Raw genomic sequence first — 26593 nt, forward strand, 5'->3', positions numbered from 1 at the left:
CCCCTGCCCATGGCAGAGAGGTGGAACCGGACGGTATTTTAGCCCCTTCCAACCCCAGTCATTCTATGATTCAAATTTCTGCAGCACAAAGAAGGCTGCCTTTGTTCCAGGGGAAGCACGCTACTTATTTTAAACCTTCTCTGCAACGCTGGTCCTGTTGGCTCCGGCCTCGTGACACACAGAATCACAGAACTGCTGGGGTTGGGAAGACCCTCTGGAGACCGCTCAGTCAAGGCACGCTCCCCTGGAGCGGGTGACATGGGAACTCGTCCAGGTGGGGTTTGAATGTCTCCACCAGAAGCCGCTCTGGGTCCAAGCGTCGGGGTCCCCGGCACCCCCCGGACTGAAGGCTGGAGCTCCGCCGAGCAGCCCCAAGGACCCGCCACCCCTGAGCACCAGCGCCGGCACAGCTCGAGGGCGTTCGCCGGGCGGGCAGTGACCAGGCCCACGGTGGCTTCTCGCCCCATCGCGGTCTCCAGGGCCCGACCCTCCCCCGCTCCTGGCACGGCCCGTCCTGCGACTGCTCCCCCGCGGCGCCCTCAGGCCCGGCCACGGCGTCCCGGCCACCGCCGCGCACCCACCCCTGAACGCGCGAGGGCGCTGCCTGATTGGCCGGCCGCGCTGTCACTCCAGCGCCAGAAGGCGGGGCGAAGAGCTGACTGCGGCGGGTGATTGGCCATGGCGGCGGCGCGTGGCCGCTGGGGTTGGCTGCGCCGGGCAGTGGCGGGTGCGCGGGAGGGAGGGGCGGGGGGTCCTGAGGCGCCGCTGTCACCGCCGCGCTCCCGCCAGGCCCGGCCCAGCCCCGTCCGCCCGCCCGCGGCGCGGCAGGACCATGTCGGCCACGGACGAGCGGGCCAAGGAGATCCTCCGCGGCTTCAAGCTGTATCCTCCGCGCGGGGGGGCCGTGAGACGGGGCGGGGGGCGGCCGGGGATCGCCAACCCGCCGTGGTGAGGGCCCCGGGGCGGGAGGGGGGTTGCCATGGAAACGCAATGGTTCCCAATGGCGTCCGCTCTCCGGCGGCGGCGGCGCGGGGTTGGGGGGTCCCGCAGGGCTGGGACCGGCCCTGGGCCGGCAGGGGAGCGGGGGCGGGGAAGGAGCCGCCGGGGGCCGGGCCGGGGTCCTGTCCCTTCCCCGGGAGGCGGCTGGGTGAGGGTCCCCGCGGCAAAGTCCGCACCGCGGTGGCGGCGGCGGCCACCGCCCCCCTGGCCCTCACCCGGGCTGACAAGGGCTGGGCCGGGGGCGGCGGCCCCAGGCAGCGGGAGCCCCCGCCCGCGACCAGGACAGCTTTACAGAGGGCAGGTGGAGGAGCTCTGCGCCAGGAGGATCTGATCCCTTCCCTCTTAAGCACCTCTGTCTGGAAAGGAAATACCTGGTCGTCAGGTCCTGGAGCAACTGAACATCTTGTTCCTTGTCATGCCGTGAGGTACTGGCACATGTGTTGGTCGTGCAGTGTCTTTTATTGCTAACACTGACATATTCTAGGTGTTAATGCCTTTCTGTGCAGATCATTTTGAAACTTTTCATGTTGCGGCTTTCAAAAAGCATTCTCATTTCATGTCTATGTTATCTGAATATGAATTTAATGCTGATGAAGTGAGAGAGATCTGAGCTTGGAAGAGGAGCGTGTACCTGTGTGCACCCTTCCAACGCAGGATTTCAGTGAAGTGGAGAAAGGCTCAACCTAAAGGCCCATGTTCAAACTAAGGGTGGAAGGTTATTTTACATGTGGTATATTTTACTGTAGTAAATTCTTCTAAGCTTAGAAGGCAAAGGCAAGCTTGCTAGTTTGACCTTTAGACAAAGAAAATGTTGTAAGTTGGTTGGTTTGTTTTTTCTACTTTACGGTGAAAAGGACAGAAGTGGAGGGAACATCCTCTTGATCTAAACCTATTATTTCTAAACAGGGTGGTGTTTTTTTTTGGTTCAGTGAGATGTTCATAATCTCTGTGCCAGCTGTAGCAGGATCTGATTTTCTAGGTTGGATTTAGGCAGATAGCTGTTATCAAACTATAAGCAGATGCTTTTCTTAACTTTTTATAGAATCACTACAGTCTCCCCCAGCTGTTACTGCTGCATCTGGTTCCTTTGCTTCTGCACTGGCTCCATTGCCAGCTCTTTGTATTTATGAAGATGTAGTATTTTAGCTGTCAAAACATAAATTAAAAACCTTTTGTGCTGGCAATTAGGAGAAGAATAAGCTTCTGACAAGACCAGACTAAACTGTCAGTGGAAGTGAGGAGTGCCTGGAAAGTTAAGCCTAGGGAACAAACTTTCAAGTGCTTTTTGCATGTGTTTGTACATAGTCTTTGGTGGATAGCAGAATTTACATCAAGGCTTTTGTCTAACTTTGGATTAACTAACCCTTTTTGTTGTTTGTTGGCTTAAGCAGAAAATGTATTTTGGTCTTTGAGAGGAAGGATTTTAGACAACAAACTTCTATGATCTCAAGCAGCGGTAGCGTGGACCAGAAGCTTTTATCAGAAATACTATGTAGTCTCTGTTGAATTAGCTCAAGTTTAGTCCTCCTTTGCTTGTCCTTGCAAAAAAAAATTAATTTTACTTCTGACAAGACAGTTTTAGGCACAACCTTGACGTGCTTATCCAAAAACATGCTAGAGTACTTTGATAGTTGCCACAGGACCATGTAGTACAAAATCTTACAAACAGGAAAGTTTGGAGAAGCATTTCATGACTGGAACTTTTAGCAAGTTGAAAAACATCTATGTATGCCTTTGGTAATCCAGAAAAGTGGCTGAACAGACATTCCTCATTTATGAGGAAGCCTTGAGACACCACGCCATCCCAGCAGGAAACCGCTCATGCCCAGCTGTGGCTCCCTGGAAGGCAGACAGCACCTCAGACTTCCCCTTCCTTGACCGAGAGCAGGCCTGTGCTGCAGGGACCGTGGCATTTTGGAGGTCCTTTATCTTCCACCCACCCCACTGCCGGGTGCACTCATTTAATTAGTAGAAAGGAAGAGAGAAATGTGTTCTGAAAATGTGTTGAGTTTATACTTTGAGTACTTGAAAACTTTTTCCTCCACTCCCAGGAGGGAGGGAGTTCAACTCTACCAACTTAAGCACAGCCTGCAAACTTGGCACTTCCAACTAACCTTGCTTTTAGCACAAGAAACGAGCACAGCATTGCCCCCAGGGGCTGTGTGCATTGGATTCCTCCTGTGGCAAGATCAGTTGCTAGGGCAGAAAGCATCATTGAGGAAGCAGGCTTCCAAAATGCTTGCTAACTTTAACACAGGAACAGGCACTCTAGCTGGAAGTCCAGTTCACATTGAGTAATCAGAGTTTCCTCAAACAATTCTGTTTACTTGTGGTTCCTGAGAAGAGGTTAATTACAAGCTTCCCAACTGATTGGGACATGCTGCTGTGGAAATTAAATCATAGCCCAAATCCACCCTCTAATTTCAATGCAAAGATAGTCTTTCCTTCCTCTATGACACCAGTGCAGAAACATGTTGTGGCTAATGTCCCAAAATTCAAGCCAGAAACATTTGCTCCCTCTTCTAATGGATTTGGCTATTTTAAAAATATTAAAACCAAAGGAAAAAATATTTGATGAGGATAATTGTACTTCATTACACTCGTACTAAGAATTTTTATGGCACCAGTTAAAATTGAACAGTGACAGTCCAGTAAGTGTGGTACAGAAAAATACTGAAAGCAGACAGCAAACACTCATAGCTTTTCACTTCTTCAGAAACAGTATTTTTTAACAGAGCTTGTGTGTTCATCAGCTCCCTATTCTGAAGGCACTCACCTGAACAGCAGTTGTTACATCCAACAGAATATCTACAGGTAGTTTAGTACATGGTTTGGCTATAAGCAACATCAGTTCACTTGGTAACTGAAGTTCCATTCCTGTGAAGTATTAGCCAAGTCTTATTTCTGCAAGTATTTATGCACATCTGGTCCTGTGATCTCAACTCCATGAAATTAGATTATGCCTCTTTTCTCCGGAAGATGGGACAGTTACTCTGTCAAGCTACAGAACAGCATTTTACTTGACCCTCACTTACCCTTTCAACACATTCTTCAGATCTCAGGCTGTCATTTTATCTTTAGAGTTAAATACGTACATTTAATAGTACATACTAGCATCTTTTATCATGAGATGAACTTTCTTTATCATAAGAAAGTTACCCCTTCAGTACTTCCCTAACAGGCAGAACTCAGGGTTTTTGGTTTTTGATGGCTTCCCCCCAACAACTCCCTTGGCAGTTTGTAGGCTGCCTGTGTACCTTTGTTCTGAGATGAACTAGCACAGAAATTTTTTTTCTATGCACTTACATTCACTAGAATGAGGACACTGTAGACAGTTGTGTTTAATTTGGTTTGCCAGCATTTGGAAAGCATCCACGTTGTAGATTAGAAATACCCAGTCATGGCTTGCAACAACAGATTCACATCCAACTCTTGAGGGACCACAGTCCAGCTGCTTTATGCACTTTGGTGTTTCAACTAGAACAGCAAAGAGGAGAAAACCCAAAGGACTCAGTTGTTTCTCACAGCATGGTTATAGTGCTGTGTCTTACCTCTCAACATATGAGTAAGCACATATGCTTTCTGTTTTAAATCTTACAAGTCAAACGAGATATCACCTATTTTATTTGCTTCTGTACAGAGGAGTCCCATCAGAATTCGATCTCCATACTGTTGCTTACCCTGTAAATATTTATTAGTTTTTAAGATAAGTTTTTCCATGAACTTCCGTTTAAGGCTTTGCAGTCTATCTTACTGTCCTTCAAAAGTCTCCTGAAACAAATTAATATGGTGAACATAAACACGAAGAGACAACATTAACTGTAAGTCAGAACAATTACAGGGTTATGAAACCAGTGCTTGTGGTCAGTATAAACATGCACTCCAACATTTGTAGGCAAAATTTCATGTGTCAAAGGCTGGCCCACTTTTTGCAGTCCTCAGAGTTCCCTGGGCAACATCCTCCTAGCTCCCAGTACCTTCTTCCAGTGTTCTCACCATTGTTTTTCTGTTTAGGAAAGCTTTCTAGTAGAGCATTACCCTCTTAAAAAGATGGATAGAGCTGTAGTGAAAATACAGTTACACCAGAAACCATTAAAAGCATCTGTGAACTCTGTAGTGCTCTGCAGACAGAGACTTCCAACTTCTACTTGGTCTTCTGTACACACAGGAACTGTCCATCAGTTCCTGGAATAGTCACTGAAGTTTTGAACTAGCTTGATGCAGCACTCTGAAGCTGAGAAATCTAAGTGGAAGCCACATCAAATTGAGTTTCCAGTTTCCCTGTTAGATCTTGAGCTGCTTATTCACTTCAAATGCTTATCTGTTGCAGTGTTTACAAAACTAACAAGGTAGCAGCTTTAACTGGCTTAAAGATTTCCCTTTGTTTTGAGGTTTCTTGTCTGCACTTCCTCGGATCTCGCTCTGTTTAGACTTCTTGCACTGGAAGAGAAAGATGAACCCCCGAATTAATGGTTTACAAGGAGACACTGGCCAGCTAAAAGAAGGAACAGGACTGCTTGGAAGCTGGGCCGTGTGTTCTGTAGAGAGCCAAAGCAGAACCTGCATGTAGCTTGTGCTTATGCAGTTCTAAAACAATCTAGAAAACATGAGTTTGTGCTTCCCCATCTGGTTTTTAGAACCATCTTACTCTCTACAAAACTTAAAATACTTTATAAGCAAGAGTTGTCCACGTTCCCAGTAGTCTGACTGCAGAACAAGTTCCCACCGTGGCAGCATTGAGAGGGCTTTGTTTCAGAGGCCAGAGTTTCACACAGAAACCAGTTTGTAGTTGGTACCTTGGCTGTGGTCAAGGTACCTTTCCCATATCAGAATTAGTTCCAGCATTGACAGAAGTTCTGCAGTATGCAATGATTTATAGTTCTGGCATGCTAAACACAGACTCCTAATGTTTCTTATGACTGAGTCATGAGGTAGAGCTGCAGACAAAACAGGAGCAATTTCACAAGGTTTGGTTTGACCTGGCTGGTTCCTCAGTGAGCACCAAAAACTTCATGTCTTCCCCTTGTTAACTTTCATTTGAAAAAGTATAAATATTTAACTACACTTTAACCTGTGATTTGCATTAACTCAATACCTGACTGAGTTACAGTCAGTTGTTTGCATGTGAGATAAAACACAGTACTCGTGTTGTGTTGGAAGTGGGGCTCTGTGCCCTTGACAGTGGAAGGGGCATCCAGAGCTCCACTGCCACAGGACACAGAGGAGTTGCCAGGTGCCACACAGAATACATCTGTCATCACCTTGAAAGTGTAAGTTGACATTGGTGTTGAGGTTTTTCTTTTCAATCAGCAATATTGCTCTGGCACTTTGTTGTTAGAATTTTATTTCTAAGATTTATTCTTTCATCTTTCCAAAGCCTTCCCATCCGGCATTTCACTGGAATTATGGTTTCAGTGTTTTTAATTGCTTGCTTGGTGCCAGCCTAGGGAAGTACTTAAAATAATGCAGTTGTCATTAGCAAAATTATTTTCCCTTATTTCCTTTATATCATATTAAGATATCAGTTACTCTTTGCATCCTTGAAAGTCATTGGTGCCTTATGCTTCAGCTGTTGTTACAGTATTTGAATTTCCACAGAGCAGAAGATAGTAATTTAATCCACCAAGTGAGAACTGATAGAGCTTCTTCCATACCCCCCACCCTCCCCCATCTTCACAGTGAACATGTAGGAAAGCAGTCAAGCCTACACAGATGTAGACAAGCAGGGGAGGTATCCAAAAAATCCACAAATTAAACAGATACAGTTCAGGGTTGGGTTTTTTTTACAGACGTCTGATGTGTCTCCCATGTTTCTGAAAAAAAAAAAAAGTTTTCTGTTAAAAAAGCAGCCTGAGTATAGAAGCTGATTTGACTTGTTCTTACATGTTTTTCTCTGAATTTAAGTTGATCCATAAAAAATACTGAGTCAAAATTTTACATTAAGTTTTTAAGATAACAGGCTGCTGTGCTCTGGCCTCTGCCTTTGGCTTCCCAAATTACGTAAGGTAACCCTCTTCTATTTCCCTATCTCTTTAAATTTGAGCTCAGAGCCTCCATTAAAGATAAACCAATGCTCGATTTACATCCAATAGTCAAGGTTTGTACAGACGTAGGAGGTGTGCTAGGTTTCCAGGTACAGGCAACAAACAGGAAACATCATGATCTGTTAAGGTCCACCTGGCAACACTGAATTTTGTCTTTTTTTTCCCTGCATATCAGTGCAGCAGAGTTTTTAAAATTTAGTTATTTAAGCCCAGAAAGGGTGACGTTTGCACATCTGTTGCTCTCACATCCTAAACATCGTATGTTTATTCCTGATGTGCAATAAACTACAGTGGCAAGCACTGAATATTAAAAACCACTCTCAGGTGTTGCCTTTTTACCCTGAGACTGCATCAGGAGCACCACAGAAACCAGAGGTTTGTCATCTCCGTAGCATCACTCCCAGAGCAGTTTGAGGGAGTGTCCCCCTGTGCTCATTGGGCATTACCCTGAGGCTTCCAAAGCTGTTTGGCCTCATGTCCAGGTAGACACAGTAGGACTGTTTGGAGGCTCTGTCTAGAAGACACCTGACAGCAGCCAAGGTTCTCATAGGAGCCAGAGCTCAACTGCATATTGCTAAATCCTAGTTGACAGCCAGGATTTTGAGTTGTGATTATCAACTTGAGATTCCGTTGTCACATTTCTCCTGAAGAGTTCTCACTGTGACAGAAACGTTCTGTATCGAAGAGACTTAAGGGAAACAGTATCAGATTAGTTCAGCCATGAGTGAGCCTTTGAACTGATTATGCTCATGAGTGGGGGAATGGTAGACTTAGGTAAAAAGAGAAAGGAAAATGTTTTTTTGTTTTCAGTCAGCCTTTGGGATAGCAGTGCACAAAAGCAGTGTTACTAAATTTATCCACTCCTGTATTGAAAGGAGTGCATAACTAAGTAGGAGCAATAGTGTTCCATTAGGGAGACTGAGAATACAGGGCAAGTAATTCTATAGAGGGGTATTTATATGGGTCAGTCTGTACATAACCCTCATCTAGTCTGTAGGGAGTCAGAAGTTCCTTTGGTCCTTGGGACAGCTGATTACATCCATCTTTTCCTATTTATTCAGAAAATGGGGAGGATCATACACTTCACTCACCAATGAGTGTACAGCCCATCTAAGCAGATTGCCTGCATGCCTCTTTTCTCCTCTCTTCAGGTGACTTAAATCAAGCCTTTTCAAAAGGAAGGTTACACGTGCCCAGAACCAAGAAATCATCTGATGTTTTAAGTGTCAGAAATTGCTGATCAGGGACAGCCTGCTGAGGAAGTAGAGAGTTAATGTCAAGTCACTTTGGTTTCAAAAGTCAAAGGAAATTCTATTTTGGGAGGCAGTGGAAAAACTGGCTATTTGCATTGCTTTAAATAAAAATTCTGTGTATGAGAAAATGCTTAAAGAAACTCTCTCTAAGGGGGATCCCATTTTCATTCATGTGTTGGCATGGACTGTTGCTATCTGTGCTTAAAGGGAGTTCTGCAACACTCTCAACCGCTCTTCAAGGAAGAGTTTTGCAGAGAGAGAGGGGTCTAGAAGAACAAGCATTGTCCCCATTAATGTACCTCCATATGGTGGAACAGACCAACCCTTCTGGAAATGGGGCACCAAGAAATACCTACCAGCCTTTAACAGGGGGGATCTTCTGAAGGTGCTCTAGACATTTGGCTTCCAATTGAAGTTTGTAGGGTAGACTTTTTAGTGCATTATAATACTTGCCTGTCAGTCACAGTCCAACTTAAGACTTCACTCTTCCTCTAGTAAACTTACTTAATTTCCCAGAAGCTGAAATAAAGAGATGAAAAGTCCTTCTGTTTGTTATTTTGCTTGAACCTTATTAGCCTTTAAGTGACATCTAAAAAAATATCTTAGTCCAGGCATGTTGCTGGACATGAGCAAAGAGGACATCCGAAAAATATCTGCTGTTACATTCTTCTTGATGCAGGCTCCTGTCACAGCAGCTGTGCAGGGCACAGGTTACCACCCCCAGTTACCTCATTTTCAGATTTACAGGTCGAGCTGTTGTGACAAGTTACTGCCCAGTCACCAGGCAAAGTCACAAGCAGGGTCTGGGACCGTGCAGCAAGAACCACTAGAGATCTGTTCTCCTGCAGCTCTCGATGAACCAGACATAGGAAATTACTGGCTAAAAAGCCTGTGCAGCCTTGGAGAGCAAACAGGTTACTTTTTAAATACTCCTTCCAGAAAGAGACAGAGAAGCCAGTAAGCTTCCCAGTCCAGTTGGGGCTGCTCATTTATGGCACCCTCATTAATCCACAAGGAATCATTACAGTTACACTGTTGCCATAAAAAGCAGTATTTAAACAGCTCTAGAAAGGAATTATTTTATGCACTTCCGCCTGTAATTCCTTCAAGGGGAACTGCATTATAGTACTACCACACTGACCTTAACCTTTAGTTTCATAGAAAGAAAGAAAAACTGCTTCCCTGGTTCTCCAAGCATCTTCGATTCTGCCACTGGAATAAGTTCCTTTGAATTTTAAACAAAACAAAAATCCCCCCACAAACCTATAGATGTATTTTAAAGTTGCCTGAACCGAAGTACCCCTTGGTAAAACAAAAGCAAAGATTGCCCCAATCCAGTTACCTCTTCGAGGTCTGTTTCTCAGAGAGCAAGAGCAAAGCTCCCTCTCACCCCTGGCAGTCCCTCCACGACCACACTCCCCCTCTGTACAAGTCAGAGGTGAGGCATCAGCAGGCAGCTGTAGCACAGACCTCTGCTCTGCAAGGCCTCCAGCCATACTGCCCTTGTTAGGGTCCTCTCTCGTTTAGGTACAGCCCTGCCAGCGGCCAGCTGAAAATCTTTCACAGTTCACGAGGTCTCTTGCATTTGTTTGCACTGATAAAACAGTAGTTCTTGTTTTCCTGTTTTGTCTGCACGAACTGTCCTAGTGTTGCCAGTTCTGAAATAGTAAATGCACTGACTGAGGCAATGGAATGTTCGGAAAGGTGCAAATTCAAATTTAAAAATACTGAATTTTAGTGTAGTTACACCTGTAAAGGGTGCAGATAATGCTGATTATGGCATTTTTGAGCATTTGTGTATAAGCTCTCCACCTCAGCATTCACCTTAACATAAATGCTTATAAAGTTCACACTTTGAAACACCAAAATAGTATTTTATAAACATAATATTTCTATTAGCTGTGTGTAAGTCTAGCTTTTCAATAACTACATTTTTATTATTTTCTTAATACCACTATTGAAAGAATCAACTTGTGAACTACAGCTAATTGTGTCTATACATGCTGTTCTTTTTCACAGCAGAAATAAGATATTGCACTGCTTTAGCTGAAAACTATATTAATAGATTTTGATTAAAATTATAAAAATCTGATTTAACATACTCTGAAAATTTAACAGCTACAAGCTTATTAAAATAATAAAATTTAAAACTTAGTATAAACATAACTGTAGATTTTATTGACAATGAAAGCTGTAAGAGCTGCTTGGAAGCAGGGCAGAGGAAGAGAGGTCATTGGGTTTTTTGTCTTTTCAGCAGAGGTTTCATTACTGTGTCCCCACAATAATGTTTTTCATGTGAATTCCAGTGCATGCTAAAGCAGAGAGATGCTGGTTTGGGCACAGACCCTCCGTCTTTGAGAGGTCATGGTGATCACAGTCACATGCTCAGAGTTTCACATCAATGTATTTCACATTAGTAAATCTGTAGAGGTCGGTTAAAGTACAGCATTCAGAACAAAATAATGGTATTTTACGTATTCTCAACTAGTTTGAAACTGAATTGTTTCCTTGTACTTTCCGTGGTTTGCTGTAATGCATTTCCAAAAAAACTCACTCTCTCTTCAGACTGCCATACTGTTGAACACTGTTAAATGTTGGGATGGCTAAATTGTCAAATCCCTAATCCACACTGCAGATTGAAGCACTTCTCATATTTGAGTAGGTTCCTAAAAAAGCACAGTAATTCTCATATGGAGTCCTTGTTTTTTGAGAGTTCTGCTTCAATCTGCGTAAATCCCCCTTTATTCCTCCTCTCTGCCTCCGCTTTCAGCAGCCTCTGGTCCATTTACAAGATTAGTTTCCTCATGCAACTGCCAATCATTCCCTCCTGGCTGTATTTTCATTTCTGTTTTGATTCTCCACTTGCTCTGTATTCTCTAAGTTTTCCTCCCTTCTTTAAAAGAGACAAGATGATGAACTTGTTTTCCTTGAACAATCTTAGTCCTGTCAGTTCTAAGTGGAAAACCAAAAATTGTTTGATCTGTATTTTGCAGCATGTAATCCTGCCTGCATAGTACTCTAGAGATATAACTACTTCAGTGTCTCAGATCCATGAATTTTTTTCCTCTTACCCTTTGATAACTTCATCTGATTCTCACTGTGGTCTTGTCCTGTGAGTGCAGAGGACCACCGATGTCCACCTAAGTATTCACACCCTTACTGACTCCTTCAGCTTGGCATTGAGGGTGTTCACAGTAGTTTTGTGCCAGCTGGTGCCTGGAAAAATAACTTACATTGAGGATGCTCTTCTCGTTTAATCAAGGAGCCCCTGGCTGTAAGGGTTGTACAGTTGGCAAGGATTAAGAATGCCCTCTGCTCAGGCACACACAGCCCAAGTTAAAAATAAAAAAAAAAACAACAACAAACAAAACGGAAGTATTTGTAGCTCCGGTGAAATTCAGGCCAGTACTATCCACAGGGATTGTGCATCCAAGGAACCATTTAAGTTAATGCCAGGAAAACAGTGGCTTGTTCCTTGGCTGTGCCATGTCAGCAAATAGGAGATTGGCATTTGTCATTGTGGACTTTATGAAAGTGCTTGTCGTAGCTGTTTCGCTGGCTGATTTGAATTTTTATTTTGTTTATTAGGTGTGGAGTGTGAGTGCCAGGGCTAAATGCTGTTTTATATGAAATCTCAATAAGATTAAATCCCCTTGCGGTTCTCTGATTAATTTCAAGGATACTGAGTTGCTTTCCCAGAGAACTTGAAATGATCTATAGATGTGTCCCAGGTTACAGAACAATTGTGGATTGGAACAGCAGGGTATGTGCTCTGTGTGAGATACTGTGGGGCGGTTAAAGGTGCAGATGTTCAAACAAGGCATCAGGTGCTTTCAGTGAACCACCTTGAGTAGAACAGAGTGACTTTCTGGTTTCCCAACTCCAACTGTTCCTGCCGGAGCAGGTCCACTGAGCACGGCTGTGAGACTGAACAAAGCAGCAGGTCTGTGTTCAGCCGGTATTTCCTCTGCTGCAATAGTTAGTTTTCACTCTTGTCATAAACACAAATCCTTACAGACTAATTAACAGACCTACTGCAGCAGTAGCACTTGTTCCCTTAAGGCTGCAAGTGGCATTTGCTTTCAAAGCTACATGAAGAGGATCTTTTCAGGATTTCATTCATTTTTGTCTTTTTTTAGCATTACTTGTGAGAGAGGGCATATGAGCCCACCTGGAAAAGGAAGTTCAGTTGTCTGGCCTATTTTTCTGAATAGCACACAGAGCTGTAATCCCACCCCTGAGGGAATGCACACCATCTTTACGCCAACTGGCTTGGTCAGTATGGAGCTTGTCGGTGCCAGGAGTTTTTGAACAGATGTAACTACACAGTGTGAATGTACTGCCCTGAGATAAAGCACTGTCTGTACTTTTCTTCCCCAGTGTCGTAGAAGAGGTGGCTGTGTTGTTGCAAAAAACTCTAGTCTAGATAAAACCTCATGGTTTATATCCTTAAAATTTACTCCAGTTGAACTATTTCTGCTTGATTTCCCCACTGTGCATACCGTTATCCCTGGATGAGTGTGTCCTGTTCCAAGTTACTTCACACCTTTGGAATTGGACTGTCTGATGTAGAGTAAGAACGTTCAGGCAAATAAGGTTAAATAAGAAATAGTTAGCTCAACTCTCAATTCACTCTGCATTAATCAGGATTGACTCCTATGCACTGACAAACTCCCAGTTAATTCAATTGCCAGAGGAAGGTACTGTTTAAAAGTTAACGTTGTGTTGATAAGGGGGTTTAGACAGAATCAGTGTGTGAATGCAGAGAAATCCAGTGCTTGACCTTTTGTTTGCACCTTCTCTTGAGACTGGCAGCAAGAAGCTTTTAAGTGCTCCTGTTACAGTTGATTTTGGTGGTGTGAACACCTGTCTATTAACAATTAGAATAAAACTCACAAGCTCATTTCCTGGAAGGCGGGAGCGATCAGACATAATTACTGCAGGCTTTATTGATCTGATGGGGATTTGGAGGGCTAGCAGACAGCCTCGGGTTTCCATGGCTAAATAAAAATCCCCGAGTCCCTGAAGTCCTTTGCACAAATGAATTCTTCCTCTTTTACAGACCTCTCTGAAATCGAGACATGTCTATCTGAAGACTGAACTACAGATTTTCCCCGAAAGTTTTGTAAATGGTCTTTTTTCAATAGTGATTTTTTTACTTTGTTCTGCATAGGTGGAAGCCTCACTTGACAGTAACGCTGAAATCTCCCCTGACCTAGTTTCTGTTCTCAGCAGCACAAGTTAAAGTATGCTCTTGAACACAGTTTTATTTCTGTTCTTTCCCAATTCCCTGGAAGAGTAAGAGACAAAAGCAAAACAAAAGCAACTTTATCAGAAACATAAAAAGTCAAGGCAGGATATTCTCTCTGGGGACAACTTATCTGTTCCTTATGCAAAAGAGGGGGGTGAACAGCTCTTCGTATGAAAGATGCCTACTTTCATGTACCAAACATTCACCACTTACGTAAGATTGCTGGAGAACAACAAACTGCCACTCAAGAATTCCTTAAATTATGGCTCTTGAAGACTTTTGTGGTAGCTGCAGTTGCTTGTATGTAGAGAGTTAAGGGTATCTGCCCTCCTGTGCATGGCAGGGGTGTTTTAAGGGCCAGCTCAGAACAGGATCTCTTCCTCGTAATAATACAGTGCTTGTAGCCTCTTCCAGTCTTTGGACGGTTAACCCAGAAGTAAGAAGTCTTTAAAATGTGCAAAATCTGTACTCCTCAACTTTGCCCTGGCCAGTCTTTCTGCTGTAGAAGATTTTAGAAAGTGACAGTCCCTCCCAGTTGCTAGACTTGATGTTCAAGGACCTGTGTCACAGTCCTTGCCAGTGTGGCTCTACATTTCAACTTGTCATGTCGAACAAAGTTTGGGATTTTATTTTTGTTTGGGTTTTGTTGTTTAATGAGGACCGAGAAAAAGGATTCCACTGAAAGATGAGTTATATATTTGTTCTTTGTGGAATATTTTTTACCAACAGGGATCACAAGGAAATTTTTGAGTAAACAGCATCCACCTGAGAGAGGTAAGCAAGTTGGCAGGACTGTTCCCTGCTAACACTCTGATCACCTAAATAATGTTAATTTATGGCAGCACAGGAGTGATTGACAGGAGGCTTTACAAACAGAGATGTCTGGGTAGCACGTGCATCCCGTATATATGAACTGTGTGGTGCTGATCTTTGGCGTAGGCAGCAGTGCAAAGGAATGGTAATGTGAAGGACCAGATATTGCTGAACTGCTTTATATCCAGTGATGCCGCTGTACTGTTCCTTTTTTATCCTTGGAAATGGAACAAATAAAGGTTCTCTACAGAGAGGAAGCCCAGTGGAGTTGGTTGGAATTCAGGCACAAAGAATCCCGAAGAATTTTTGCACTATTGAGGATGGAAGCATAGTAAAATAGTGGGTTTTGAAATAGAGCTCTTTTGGATTAATAAGGGAATCCTTTATGTAAAATATTACTGTAATTGCAGGCTCATATTCTGATTGCCTTATCAGGGGAGATGCATCCTCAATGGCGTCTTTGTTTGTCTTACAATGGAAAGAGATAGAAAATAAGCAATTAAAGCAGAGTCATTGAAATGCCACAAATCTGAGCATTCAGCTATGCACTGCCAGCTAAGATTGTTGGTTAGTTTTTCTATTAAAAAAAAATTGCCGCTGTCTGTACTTGCTTTGTAGTGTGGCCAGACTACTGACAAGAGATAAATTTTCTCTTTTTGTTTCAACTGTGATCTTCTTTTCTCTCTTCTTGCTTCTTATCCTGAAGCAGTCTCTTATGAATGTGCACATAGAAATGAGAGGTTAATTATCTCTGTTGTGTTCTTGGGATCCTTGTTATTCCAATGAACCTTGTAAAGAAACACTAAAGAATCTGGTACTGCTAATTTTAAAAATAGATGGACTTTTCTCTCAATGTATATCAGCTGATACTCTGGTAGTGAATAGTTGATTTATCGAGCTTTATGAAAATGAAAAACAAACCCCTTGGTCCCTAGCTTGTGGTCCTAAGTGCCACCTAGGCATGGGCAAGTCCACCACTTAATTCATATCTCCCAGGAACAGAAAATCCCCTGGGGAAAATCAGCAGACATCTTTTATATAGCGATAAGGAAATATATTTTCTAAAGGAAATGGCTTGGATTTATCCTGTAATACCTGCTCATAACAGCAGTCTAATATTAGTGGAAGATTAACATTATTCAGTCATTTAAATGTCAAATCTTTATGGCAAACCAGCACAGATTTTGAGTTAAATCTCAAAGACTCTTGCTTTCTAGCTGTGTGTGTGTGCCTGTGTGTGGCTTAATCTCCCTGGCCAGTATAGAGGATGTTGTGATCTCCTCGTTAAAGACGTCACACTGAGAAGATTGGAGTAGAGGAATAAATAGAACAAGTGTTAGAAAACCAAGCAGCTCATCTTGGTTGAACTAAAATGCACTCCACACGAACTGCCTTCCCCATAGATTTGTTTCTCCTAAGTAAGATTCGGTTCCCATTTTGCAGAGTATCGTGCCAGCTCATTTGAGGCTCTTCTAAATATATTTGCCTCCTTTTTTGAAATGTTTTACCGCTTTGTGTAACTCAGTAGCCAGTATTTTTTACAAGTTGTTCCTCTGGTGGAAGAAGCAGATAAGGGCAATGGCTCTCAGAGAGCAAAGAGGCTCAGAGCCTCACTGCTGATGTTCAGTAGGCAGCTTGAACACTTCTGGGCTGGCTGTCTGCAGGCCCATCTCGTTGTCCTTATCCTGTATTCCTGGCCTGTGCATTGGAGTTGATCTGGGCTGGGGCTGCCGGACCCATCCATGCTGATTCTGTCTTTCCAGGTGCCAGGGGTACAGTCACAGGTCAGCTCTTTAACCTGTGTGGAGCAGTAGGGCTGTCAGCTGTTCAGACACCCTTCACACATAGAGGAGATCCAGCAAAACAAATGCAGGCTTCTGCATGGCATTTTGTGAAAGGAAGGATGGCAGCCTGATGTTTAGGAGTTCAAGTGCTACAGGTAGATGTCTAAGATTTGAAAGATTTCCCACTGAATTGTTAAATTGTCTGTGATAACAGATTGCATAAAAAGAATTAAGTGAAAAATGAGTCCTTGCCCATTCTCAGCTGGATCTGGTGAGGCTGGAACTAATGGGAACTTTTCCAAGCAAATTAAATTAGGAAAAGCTTATTGGTGGAACTTACTGTTTTTTTCCAGAAGTTTTTTATTCCAGGATTGTTCACAGTTTTTGTCCTGCTCTGATCCCAAAAGATTCTGATAGAATGTAATAAAAAAAGAGAAACAAGGCAAGATGCAAAAGGGTGGACATTTCCACACAGGGACTGCCTGCTTCCAGTCCAACTCTGGCAAGCTTCAGTGGATATGGAAACAACCAATCCCAAAGTATAGTCCATTACAATGCAATGTACGGGAATATCTCAGTGTTATGAGTCCATTTGTGGACCCTTGTAATAGAGCTGGTCTGCTGGCATTCAGTTTGGAAACACCACTCTGCCTAGCACAGAGAGTTTACTTTCAGTGTTTTAATCAGGCAGCTTGAAGACTTGGCAATTTCCCTAAAATTTCATGACTTGACCCCTGACACCCTGTGTTCAAGGAATCTGACTCTGAGGGGCTGATGGAGTGAGGTGGTACCAGGCTGTTTGGACTTACTTCAGCAAAATATGTTTATATCGGTTCATCTCTTAGGAGTCCTTTAGACAGTCGTCTCTGAATGTCATTCTGTGCAAAATGGATGGTCCCTTTGTACAAATGGAGCCTGCCTGTCCCTGCCAGCAGTGAACAGCCATAGCATTTGTCCCAGGACTTTGTCCTTTCAGATTTACTGCTGACTGCCTTTTGCAAAATTCTTGCTGCAGCTCCCAGAGCTGGCAATTTTGAGGACAGTTTGAATACATGAAATGTGTTCTGTGTTTCCACTCATTCCCTGGGCTCCCCTTCACACCCAGTGAAATGCTGTGGAAGGAAACCATGTATATTAGAGGATGTTAGAAACCTTGTGTCAAGGCACCACTAGTTTTTAAAGCAGTGGAGATTTTTTAACTTAGGTGGCTACTTGCTTTAAATGGGCAAAGAAACAACCTGTGATATTAAGTGTGACCCATGCACGGACTTCATTGAAGCACTTTGAGCTCAAAATATACTTGAGTGTCCAGACTTGAAAAGGAAAAGGGAATTAAGCATTTTCACAGGGGCTCTGATTGAATTAGTATGAGCCATGACAGGAACAAACGTCGTATTTTCCCCCATGACTTTCGTATTTTATGTTTTTGGTGGTTTTAAGTCGTCTTAAAGAACAAGAATATTATTGGTAAGTTTCAGAGGTTTAAACATTTTTCTAACTTACAACCATTTTGCTTCTATTATCAGAACTAATACAGCCATTTTGCTGTCCTGCTTTAAAACACCATTTTAGACACTAAAAAGTCCTTCTAATTCTGCAAGCAATCCTCTTAATTTCCTTCCTGCTCCCCACTTCCATTAGTAATGCTTGGCAGTGATTCAGAATCACCCTGTTTTTGAGACAGGGTGACTGAGAAACCACCAAAAGCAAGAGAAGCACGGAGTGAAGGGAACCACTGGCACCCACCCCACAGCATGATTGCAGCAATCTGTGCTCCTGCAGTCGCTCCAAGATACAGTAAGAGTTTCCATCAGCCAGGGAGCACGGTTCCTGGCTGCCTAAAGAGAGAGGCAGTATTGTCTGTTGAAGCACAAGTCTTGAAGCCAAACACCTCTCGAGATGTCTTTCCTTGTCTCTTACTGATTCACTGTATGGCTGTGGGCAGGTCTTCAAGCTTATTTCCCAGTCTTTGCAATGGGCAGTTATTAAAAAACTACTTTGAGAACACAATTTGAAGTTTTTGAAGCACAGTGTAATGCTAAGAATGGTTTAAGTTATTAATCACTGAGCTGTAATGTACTGCTGATTCAGTGGGACATCCTGTCTCTAGTTAATTGATGGGGTTTGCCTCCTGTCTGGGATAGCCCAAGGCAGATGACAGTGACAGTGTGAAGCTGTGCAAACTGGTAGCACAGTTCATGCAAAAGCCAAATCTCTCATCAGTTTCCAATCTGCAGATCTGTGCTTAGAAGTACATGATACAATAATACTTCTAGTAAATTACATGTTATTCTAAAATACATGGAACTGATAAATCAGTGGATTATCAGAAGTAGCCTTTGGAGCTCAGTAGGCTGGTGTAGTAGAGAGCTCTGTGAGGAGAGGCATGAAGTGAAGGAGAGAAAAAAGAAATTAAACATTAATGGGGGGAAAAGCACGCAGTCACAAGCTAAGCAGTGGCAGTTGGAAGTCATTGAGGCTTTTTGTGTTGTCAGTTGCTTATTTTACCAGGGGGACACTTTCAGCCCGAAATATTGCTTGGAGTTCAGAGGATGGATAAACGGAACAGCGGGGGGACCTGCTGATGCTCAGCTTTGCCATTCTCAATAAACATCACTCTGCTCAATAGAGAAATTATTGCAGAGGCCTTCGAGGAACAAAGGCATTGACTGGCCCCAAGCAGCGCTGATAAAACTGCCTCTTTAGAGCCTTTTCAGGTTTGCTTTTTCTCCACTTTTCACACAAGGCTACAGGTCATTCAAGTGAAACTATATGAAAATGCCGGCTAAGCAGCCATGTTTATCCCATTTAAAAATTTGATCAAGGAAGTCTTTGTTCCTCTGCTTAGGTCTGTGCCCTGTCAGTATGGGGAAGTGTGAGGATCCTTTTAGACATGTAAAAAAAAAATCCAAGCCTCCAGTGTTGCAAAAATGACATGAGATCAAGCCAAGCTTTCTTTTATAAGCAAGCCAATATAATGCATATTTTAAAACAACTGAATAATTGTATAAAATAAAGAGGCATATCAAGATTTAAAATACCTCATTCCATTAAAACTAATTTTGTGGCACAACTGTCATGACATCCTGCATTTCAACTCTGTAAAGAACAATAAGCCATAATGATTTACAGGGAGATAAATTCCTCTGAGGGCTTCTAGTTGCATCCTTATCTATGAAACCCCTAGATTATTTCCATGAAAATCCCTCTAGTTCACTTTTTGCTGAGAACCTTGAATTTTTACCGTAATATTTTACCTGTGATTAAATGATTGAATGTTCTGAACTAGTTAAGACAAAATAAAGTTGTTTCAATCGCTGAATCACTCTCAGCGTTCACTTGCAGAGAGGAAAATTGATGTGCTGAAATTAAAAAGTGGACAAACTTATTACAAATTGTTTTGGGGTTTAAAGAATTTAACTTAATTTTAAGCATTCTGAATGTGGCTCCTCAAGCTGTCCTGTAACCTGTCTGACCTTTTGATACAGATCAGGCATCTTCTGCAAGGAGGTTCCAGTGGATTATGTTTCAATTGTATTTTCAGTTTCCTTTGTAAACGTGCTGTGTCTATTAGCTTTCTCCTTAGTTACATTTAGTTTTGTTCTTTCCACTGAGCTACAAGCAACCCACTTTAAAATTGCGTCCTGATAAAGCCCTATGGATTTTAAAGGTCACATTCTTTTCCTGGATGAATACATCATTCCCATTGATTCACCTGCTGTTACTGCAAACTCAGAGTATTTCTGATGACATTAATTATGTTAATATTTAAAGGGCTCTTAGCATGAGCTCAGGCTTTTCTAACATGCTAATTTTTGAGAGCCGTTTAAAAATGCTGGGGAGACTGGGAGGAGTTGGCTCTTACTGCATTGGAAAAGAGAATATAATTTTCTCTCTGCAAGTCACAGTTCTGAGATGGTCCTGCAAGGAATGATGAGTTTTTCTAAGTTATTGATTGTTTTACTACCTAGGTTGTAAACCAATCTCCAGATGTGATCTTATGTTGTTTTTCCTGCTAAGGCATTGGTATAAAGGAATTCTGTCAAGGCTATTCAGAGAAGCCCAAGAAAAGCCTAAAAAACACAGGCAAGCAGAAAGCAGCATAAAAGCTCTTCAGCTTGCTTTTTTTTTTGGCACTGTAGCTGGTTCTAGGAACCATTTTAACATCTATTTCTAGAGGAAACAAAGCACATTTCTAATGGTAGCAAACAAAGCACTTCCACAGATCAGGCACAGAAGGCAGTTTGCTCCCCCTGACAGGAACCCATCCCATAAGCCGGTGATTTGTGTGTGGATTTGATTTGGAGCTTATTCCCACTTTAAACAACGTTGTATTCATTGTACCGCAAGTGCATTTTGGGATTTAGTTTGAATTCTGTTGTTAGGGATCTCAAATCTTAGGGTTTATGGGGTTTTTTTAGAGCTTAGGAGTGGTTAGTCTTTTTGGGTTGAGCTCAGTTAGTTCCCAGAGAGGTGCCCGGCATGTGCTCTGGAAGCCTTGTCTTGTGGCCTTTGCGGGATGTCAGGGTAACAGGGCAGTTTCCTCATCTGCGTCAGGCAGGAGCTGTTCAGGAGTGTCACATGTTGCTTTTCTCTGAAGAAAGCAAAGGTTACTTGCAAATGCCTAAATTGGTTCCTAATACTCAGCAGTGACAAAAATTGCTGGAATTCCTAAGAGTTAAGCTTTTCCAACACTAGACTCATCTGGACAGAGATATAAGCCTTGAAGCAATAGTGTCTACATCCCTTGTTCAGCTGTTTGCAAACCACTGTAATTTATTCTTTTTTTTACCTTTTCCCTTCCTGATGACCCTTAGCTTCATCTGCAGTTCATCTACAGTTACAGACATTAGGTGTGTAACTCCTTCCTTCAAAATTTACATCCATTTGTTTCTTGCTCCTTTTGTTTGAGGAAGAGAGGAAAAGTTGGTGAAATGGAAGCTTGGCTTAGTTTGCAATATTGCAAAACACATTCTCCCACCCTGCCTGCCCATGCCAGACACTTCTTCCAGAGTCTAGGAGCTCTCCATCTTTATTGATTTTTACAAAGTACCTGCTTTTGTTAAGACTACTATAGCTGTTACCAATTCGGATTTAAATTTGTAAGATTCTGAGGTATTTTGTTCTGAATATTTACAGACAGTTAACTGACAACAGTGGCAATTAAACGTAAACTAACTTGAAGCAAACTCTGCCTTATTTTACTACCTGGTGTCACCAGGATGCTGTAGAGATGTATGTTAACTGTTCATTTTGATGAAAATAGTGAATAGCATCATTTTCTATTACAGTTAAGGTAAGATTGACATGGTCTGCAGTAACTTATGTGACTGTCTTTCCAAATATGGGCCAAGAGCAGCCTTATCCAGGACTGTCTGATGGATGTTAGATGAAAATGTGTTGTGGTGATACCAGATCTGTGTAGGCACATCTGCACACAAAGATGTAAGGCAGAAGGTACAAAGGGAAGTAAAAATTATACAAGTGTATGATATTGTGTTGATCTTTTTGCTGTGATGCTGTAGCTGTTAAATATATCCTTCTGATTACATAATTTGCTGTGAAATGACTTTGTTGGTTGCTGAGGATTTTTGCTGCATTTTGTCATGTGGTTTGCATTAATCTGTGGATCTCCCTGGCTTCTGTTGCACAGCAATTTGTTCTGTGCAGGAGACATTAAAAGCAGGTTTTTTTACAGTGAGTACAGGAGTGGCAGGAGTGCTTTGAAGAGATAATTGGCTTCCTTCCATTTGAGGATTTAATAGAGCACCTTTCCAGTACCCAGCACCTCCCACCATTTGGAGAAGCACAGTAACCCATATCTTGGGTTACTCCAGGAAAGTTCATTTATAATAGAGGAGTTTTTTAAAAGTCCTGCTTTTGTAAGAGCTGTCATAGCATGTTTTCTGTCTAATCTGGAACTCAAGAGAGGGTGCTGCTGTCTGAAAGCAGGAAAAGTTGACAGTGCTATACCCGAAGGCTCCAGTAGTGTTTGAGGAGTAGCTTCCAGTTGGAGTGTTTGCTTTGGTATTTCTGTTACTACACAGAATGGATGGATGCTCGGTCAGTACATAGGATTTTGCACTGAATTTCATTCCTAGGTTGAGAGGACAGTCTCCTTTTCTCTTAACACACTGCTAGCGTGTGTGCTTGTGGTTTATTAAACACCAAACACCAGTACTTCTCTTGAGTGTGAACGGAATGAATTCAAGAGCCTGATCGAAGAAAAATGTCTGTGCATATGCTTAAATTTAAGCACACAATTGGGAGTTCTGTGGAAGAGGGATTTGGGAGTTGTAATAAAAAGTGAGATTAGAGATTGGAAAGATTAGAGGATGAACAGCATGAGTGGAGGAGAAGCATAAGGCCACTTGGGTGGTCCACTTAATAATCCTGTAGTTTGGTAGTTATTTGGGGTAATTTATATTGGCCCTTACTCCCCAGGCTGGATTTAAACAACTGAGATGCAAATATTCTTTTGGGAAAATATGTCTGATATAAATATGACCCCTGAAGGTTGCTCTTTACTTACCTGCTCACCCATGCCATGACTGCCTGGTTGTGTCTGCTCTTCGTGACGGGCATTGTAAAATCAGGAGTGAAAGTTGGTCAGTCCAGGTCAGAGGCTTTTTTGGGTTTACAACAGAGATGTAAGTCTGAATTGTTCAGGGCTTTCAGCTACACCTTCTCTCTGTCATTTGTCCCATAGGACAAGTCTCTTAATGTTGCATTTCTTAGGGAAAAAAAAAAAAAAAAGCTGGCGAAGATGATGAAAGACGTTCTTTCTGGGGGAGGTTATGAACATTAGGCTTGCTTTTATTATGAAAGATAAGAGTGCAGCAGTTGCTAAGGTTTTAGAATGGTGTAGACAGCAAGGAATAAAATGAAAAATTGATCATTTTAACGAAAGAAATGACACCTCCTGTTTGCTGCAGCCTGAGATATTCAGGAAGTGCCAAGCATTGCAGCATACAAGTAACAGTCAGGGATATTGAGGCAGAACTTCTTTCAACTCTATACTACTTCAGTGATTAATTTTGTTTGTACTCTTTCTTCCTTCAAGGTTATTCTTAATTACTAGTGTGGTAATACAAGGGAATCTTTTGCAATGCTAAAGCACTGAAAGATAAGGATGCACATTTTGATTTGTTTGAACAAAGTGATCTCTGTGACAGATACAGAAAAGAAAGGATTTCTGTTCTGACATCAGAGGTATTCAAGACAGCAAAATTTGGATTTAGAAATGCACAAACCATTTCCCTTCATCAGGCTAAGCAAAGTAGGTCTGTGAGGAAGCTAATTCATGCCATGTATATAAAGCAAGTCGAATTCCAGCTACTACAAAGCTTTTATGTAAGACTTTGCTGACCCAATAGGTGGTGGAATATAAATAGATCAACAGAACACCCTTCCTTCTGCTGTTCTACCTAATCCTTTCTTGCCTTCAGGATTGAAGAGCATTTGATCTATTGAGTCTTAAATCAGACATTGTTTCCAAAATAAAAACCAAAACCACCAAAATCCAGGTGAATGAAAATTTAATAGTGTAAGAGTGTTCTTGTGACTGAGAATGATAAACTGAATTGGAAATACACTATTGTCCTACCTTTTTCCCCCCACATGTACTAACAAAGCTGTAACTGCCTGGCTTTCTACTTGCTCTTCTTAGCTATGCCTGCCAGGTGGCTTGACGTGAGCCTCTTCAAAAAGAGTAATTGTATTAAACCAATATTAATTTGCTTTCTCCTTTTTCAACAATACTTAAAGTGCCCTCTTCATCCTGCCTGCAGATCTCCACTGCTGCTCAGGAACAGAGCACTCTTTTATTTTTAGTAACAATATCTCTCATGCTGAGGTGGAAGAATCTTAAACCAATTAAACACATTAGAAGATAACAGTGTGTGTGGGTTTGGTTCAAGATCTCCATTTTCCTCACTCGGGGGTATGTCCTAGTACCAGCCTTTCTATCCAAGATGACAGAAATAGTGTGATAAGCTGCTAACTAGGTAAGCAGTACAGCTGCTGCTTTGTCAGGTATTCCCTTGTCAAGAAATCACTTGTGATGGGTTCTGCCTCTTTTTAATCCCATTACAGTTAAGTTTTGTAAATTACCTATTTTGACTTAGGATTTTTTTCAGATGCCTATGTCTTTCTAAACATAGATTTTTTTAAAAATAATTAACCTCTTGAACATGAAGTCGATTTTTCCAGTAGAAGAAGATTGTATGTGTGTGCTTTTAACATCAAATGATTTGTTCTTCCCTTTTAATAAAGCTCAGTTACTGGGAAAAAAACTTGTTAACTGGCTCGAGTATTCTGATCCCTTAAAATATGTCTGGGTCCACATATTTTAGTTTAGTGTATACACTCTGATTAGCAGGTTGATTTCATTGTTTTCATTTGCAGAAGGTGGAAAATCATGTCCTGAACCAGCACATGAACCTGACAAGGCTTTCTGGACTTGTCAGGCTGACACTAAACCTGTGTTCATTTGATGTGGAATTTCCACAAGTCGGCAATATTCAGATTGTTTAAATACAAGATTTTAAATACAAGATTTTTCCTATGCATGCACTGCCACATGCATAAGGCAGGCTCTCATCAGGAGGGTATAGCCTTGAACTTTTTATTTGCTCTTCATCTTTAATTTGACAGAATACAAAGCATGGAGCAGGCTGTCCTGCATGGATTTACTTTTACAGTGGAACATCAACACAAAATAAAGGCAGATAGCACTTTATAGAAGTCTAACACCCCAACTGTTAACATATCTGTCATTGTTCAGCATGGCAACATAACTTGTATCACTCTTCTTGGACTGGATCGAGAGTCAAATCCTGACAGGGAGAAGTGACAGAGGTCAGCAGTCTACAGCAGTGTTTTCTCTCTCCAGAAATAGTAGGTCACTAACACTTTATAACTGTGTATTTCAAGTAAGGATAATAATTAAGCTGTCAGGCTACTTCTCTCTCAAGGGCACTGCTAATGTAATACTTTTGAAAATGGTAAATGTGATTTCAGAGTGCTCCAAAAATTGATAAGAGGGACGGGAAGGCAAGGCAAGTCATGGCAAGGAAAAAGGAATAGTCCATTAGTTAGAGTACTGATACAGCAATTGGGAGGCTGGATCAGTTGCTGTGCAGAGCTGGGTTTGCTGTTCTGGTTGGTGCTTCATCTCCAGCTCAGAGGAACTTGTCTGCTGCCCAGTTTGACACTACACGGCCAACGGCCAAGCCTGTGAGCTCATAACTCCCACTGATATTGATAGTGAACAAATTCAAGTAAATACTTGTGGGGATCATTTTTTAGAGGTAGCAGGTTTTTGGTACTCAAGTGCCCAATTTGCTGAATTACTGTACAGCTAATAGTCTAGAGTGTTTGCATCCCGGAGTGTCGTGAAGATAAATGAGTTTGTCAGTGAGATGCTCGGATTGTCTCATTTGTTATTTTCCCCTCGTACGTGGCATTTGATAGATGGCACACTGCTTTCTATGCAAATAGCTTCACCCTGGCTAGTTTGTATGTTTGTCCATGGGAAGATGTATGGAAAAACGGTGGATTTTTTTTTTGGACATTTTAAATTACGGTTGGGGCAGTTCCATCCCGCAGGCTGTGTTGGCTGAGGACTTTGAGTTTTCCAGCCAGTACCACGTGAAGTGCCCGGCCCTGCTGCAGGTTCTTCTCGCCATTCTGCTACTCATTTTCTCTCTCTGACTTGCATGCCAGCCCCCCTCTCCCTTGGGTTGCTAGCTGGGGAGAGAGCTCCACTTTCCAGCTTTCTGCCAAGGTATGGACGATGATGCTTTTTGTCTTCTCCCCCTTTCAGTTTTGCCTTAATCCCAGGAAAAGTGTTACGTGTTTTAAAACAGGCCTAGAAGGACATGAACAGGCTGCCCTACACTCCCTCTTCCCATGCTCCAGCTTGTTGCTAAGTTTTGTGTAAACAGACCCTGGGCACACATTCCCTCTTGTCCTTTCAGTGGGACATGGAAAGTCTGGCCAGCCCTCAGGAAGGGAAAGAATCCTCACATCTGTGCGAAGCAGCCATTTTCCCTTCCTTCCTCCACACACGTAATTTTAAAACAAATGTTGCCCTGTAATGCAAAATTTGCTAAAGCATCTGTTTCTTCCCAGGAGCTCTGGAAAAATGTGACCAATGTGATGAGTTTGCGTGAGTCTGCCTGGAAACTGTGTGTGTTAGAGGATGAGTTCAACATGCAAATTTCTGACAGCTCCTATTTATACCCACATCGAGGTCCATATTGTCCCTCTGCTGTTTCTCTTCCTCCCCAGTCAGTTCCTTTAGCAGCTGGTCCAGGAAGTACTGAGTATGAGGAGTGTGCTGCCCTAAACCAGCCCAAGGGAACTGCTGGAAAGGCACTGTGGGCTCGTCTCACAGATCCTGCTCCGGTCAGTCTCTGGTGTTTACACTGGTGAATCCCTGGAGCC

General features: G+C 42.5%; 1 protein-coding gene across 1 annotated transcript in view; it reads left to right on the forward strand.

The window, feature by feature from the left end:
- Nucleotides 1-737: 737 nt before the first annotated feature.
- PDE6D (phosphodiesterase 6D) overlaps nt 738-26593 on the forward strand; it is a 33860-nt gene continuing 8004 nt past the window's right edge. The window contains exon 1 of the mRNA XM_027890609.1: nt 738-882. Coding sequence (XP_027746410.1) covers nt 833-882 — 50 coding nt within the window. The 5' untranslated portion in view covers nt 738-832. The remainder of the gene's footprint in view (nt 883-26593) is intronic.

Source organism: Empidonax traillii, unplaced genomic scaffold (genome assembly GCF_003031625.1).
Source record: "Empidonax traillii isolate 1590-97213 ecotype Southwest subspecies unplaced genomic scaffold, ASM303162v1 scaffold292:size1342341, whole genome shotgun sequence".
Classification (NCBI taxonomy): Eukaryota; Metazoa; Chordata; class Aves; order Passeriformes; family Tyrannidae; genus Empidonax; species Empidonax traillii.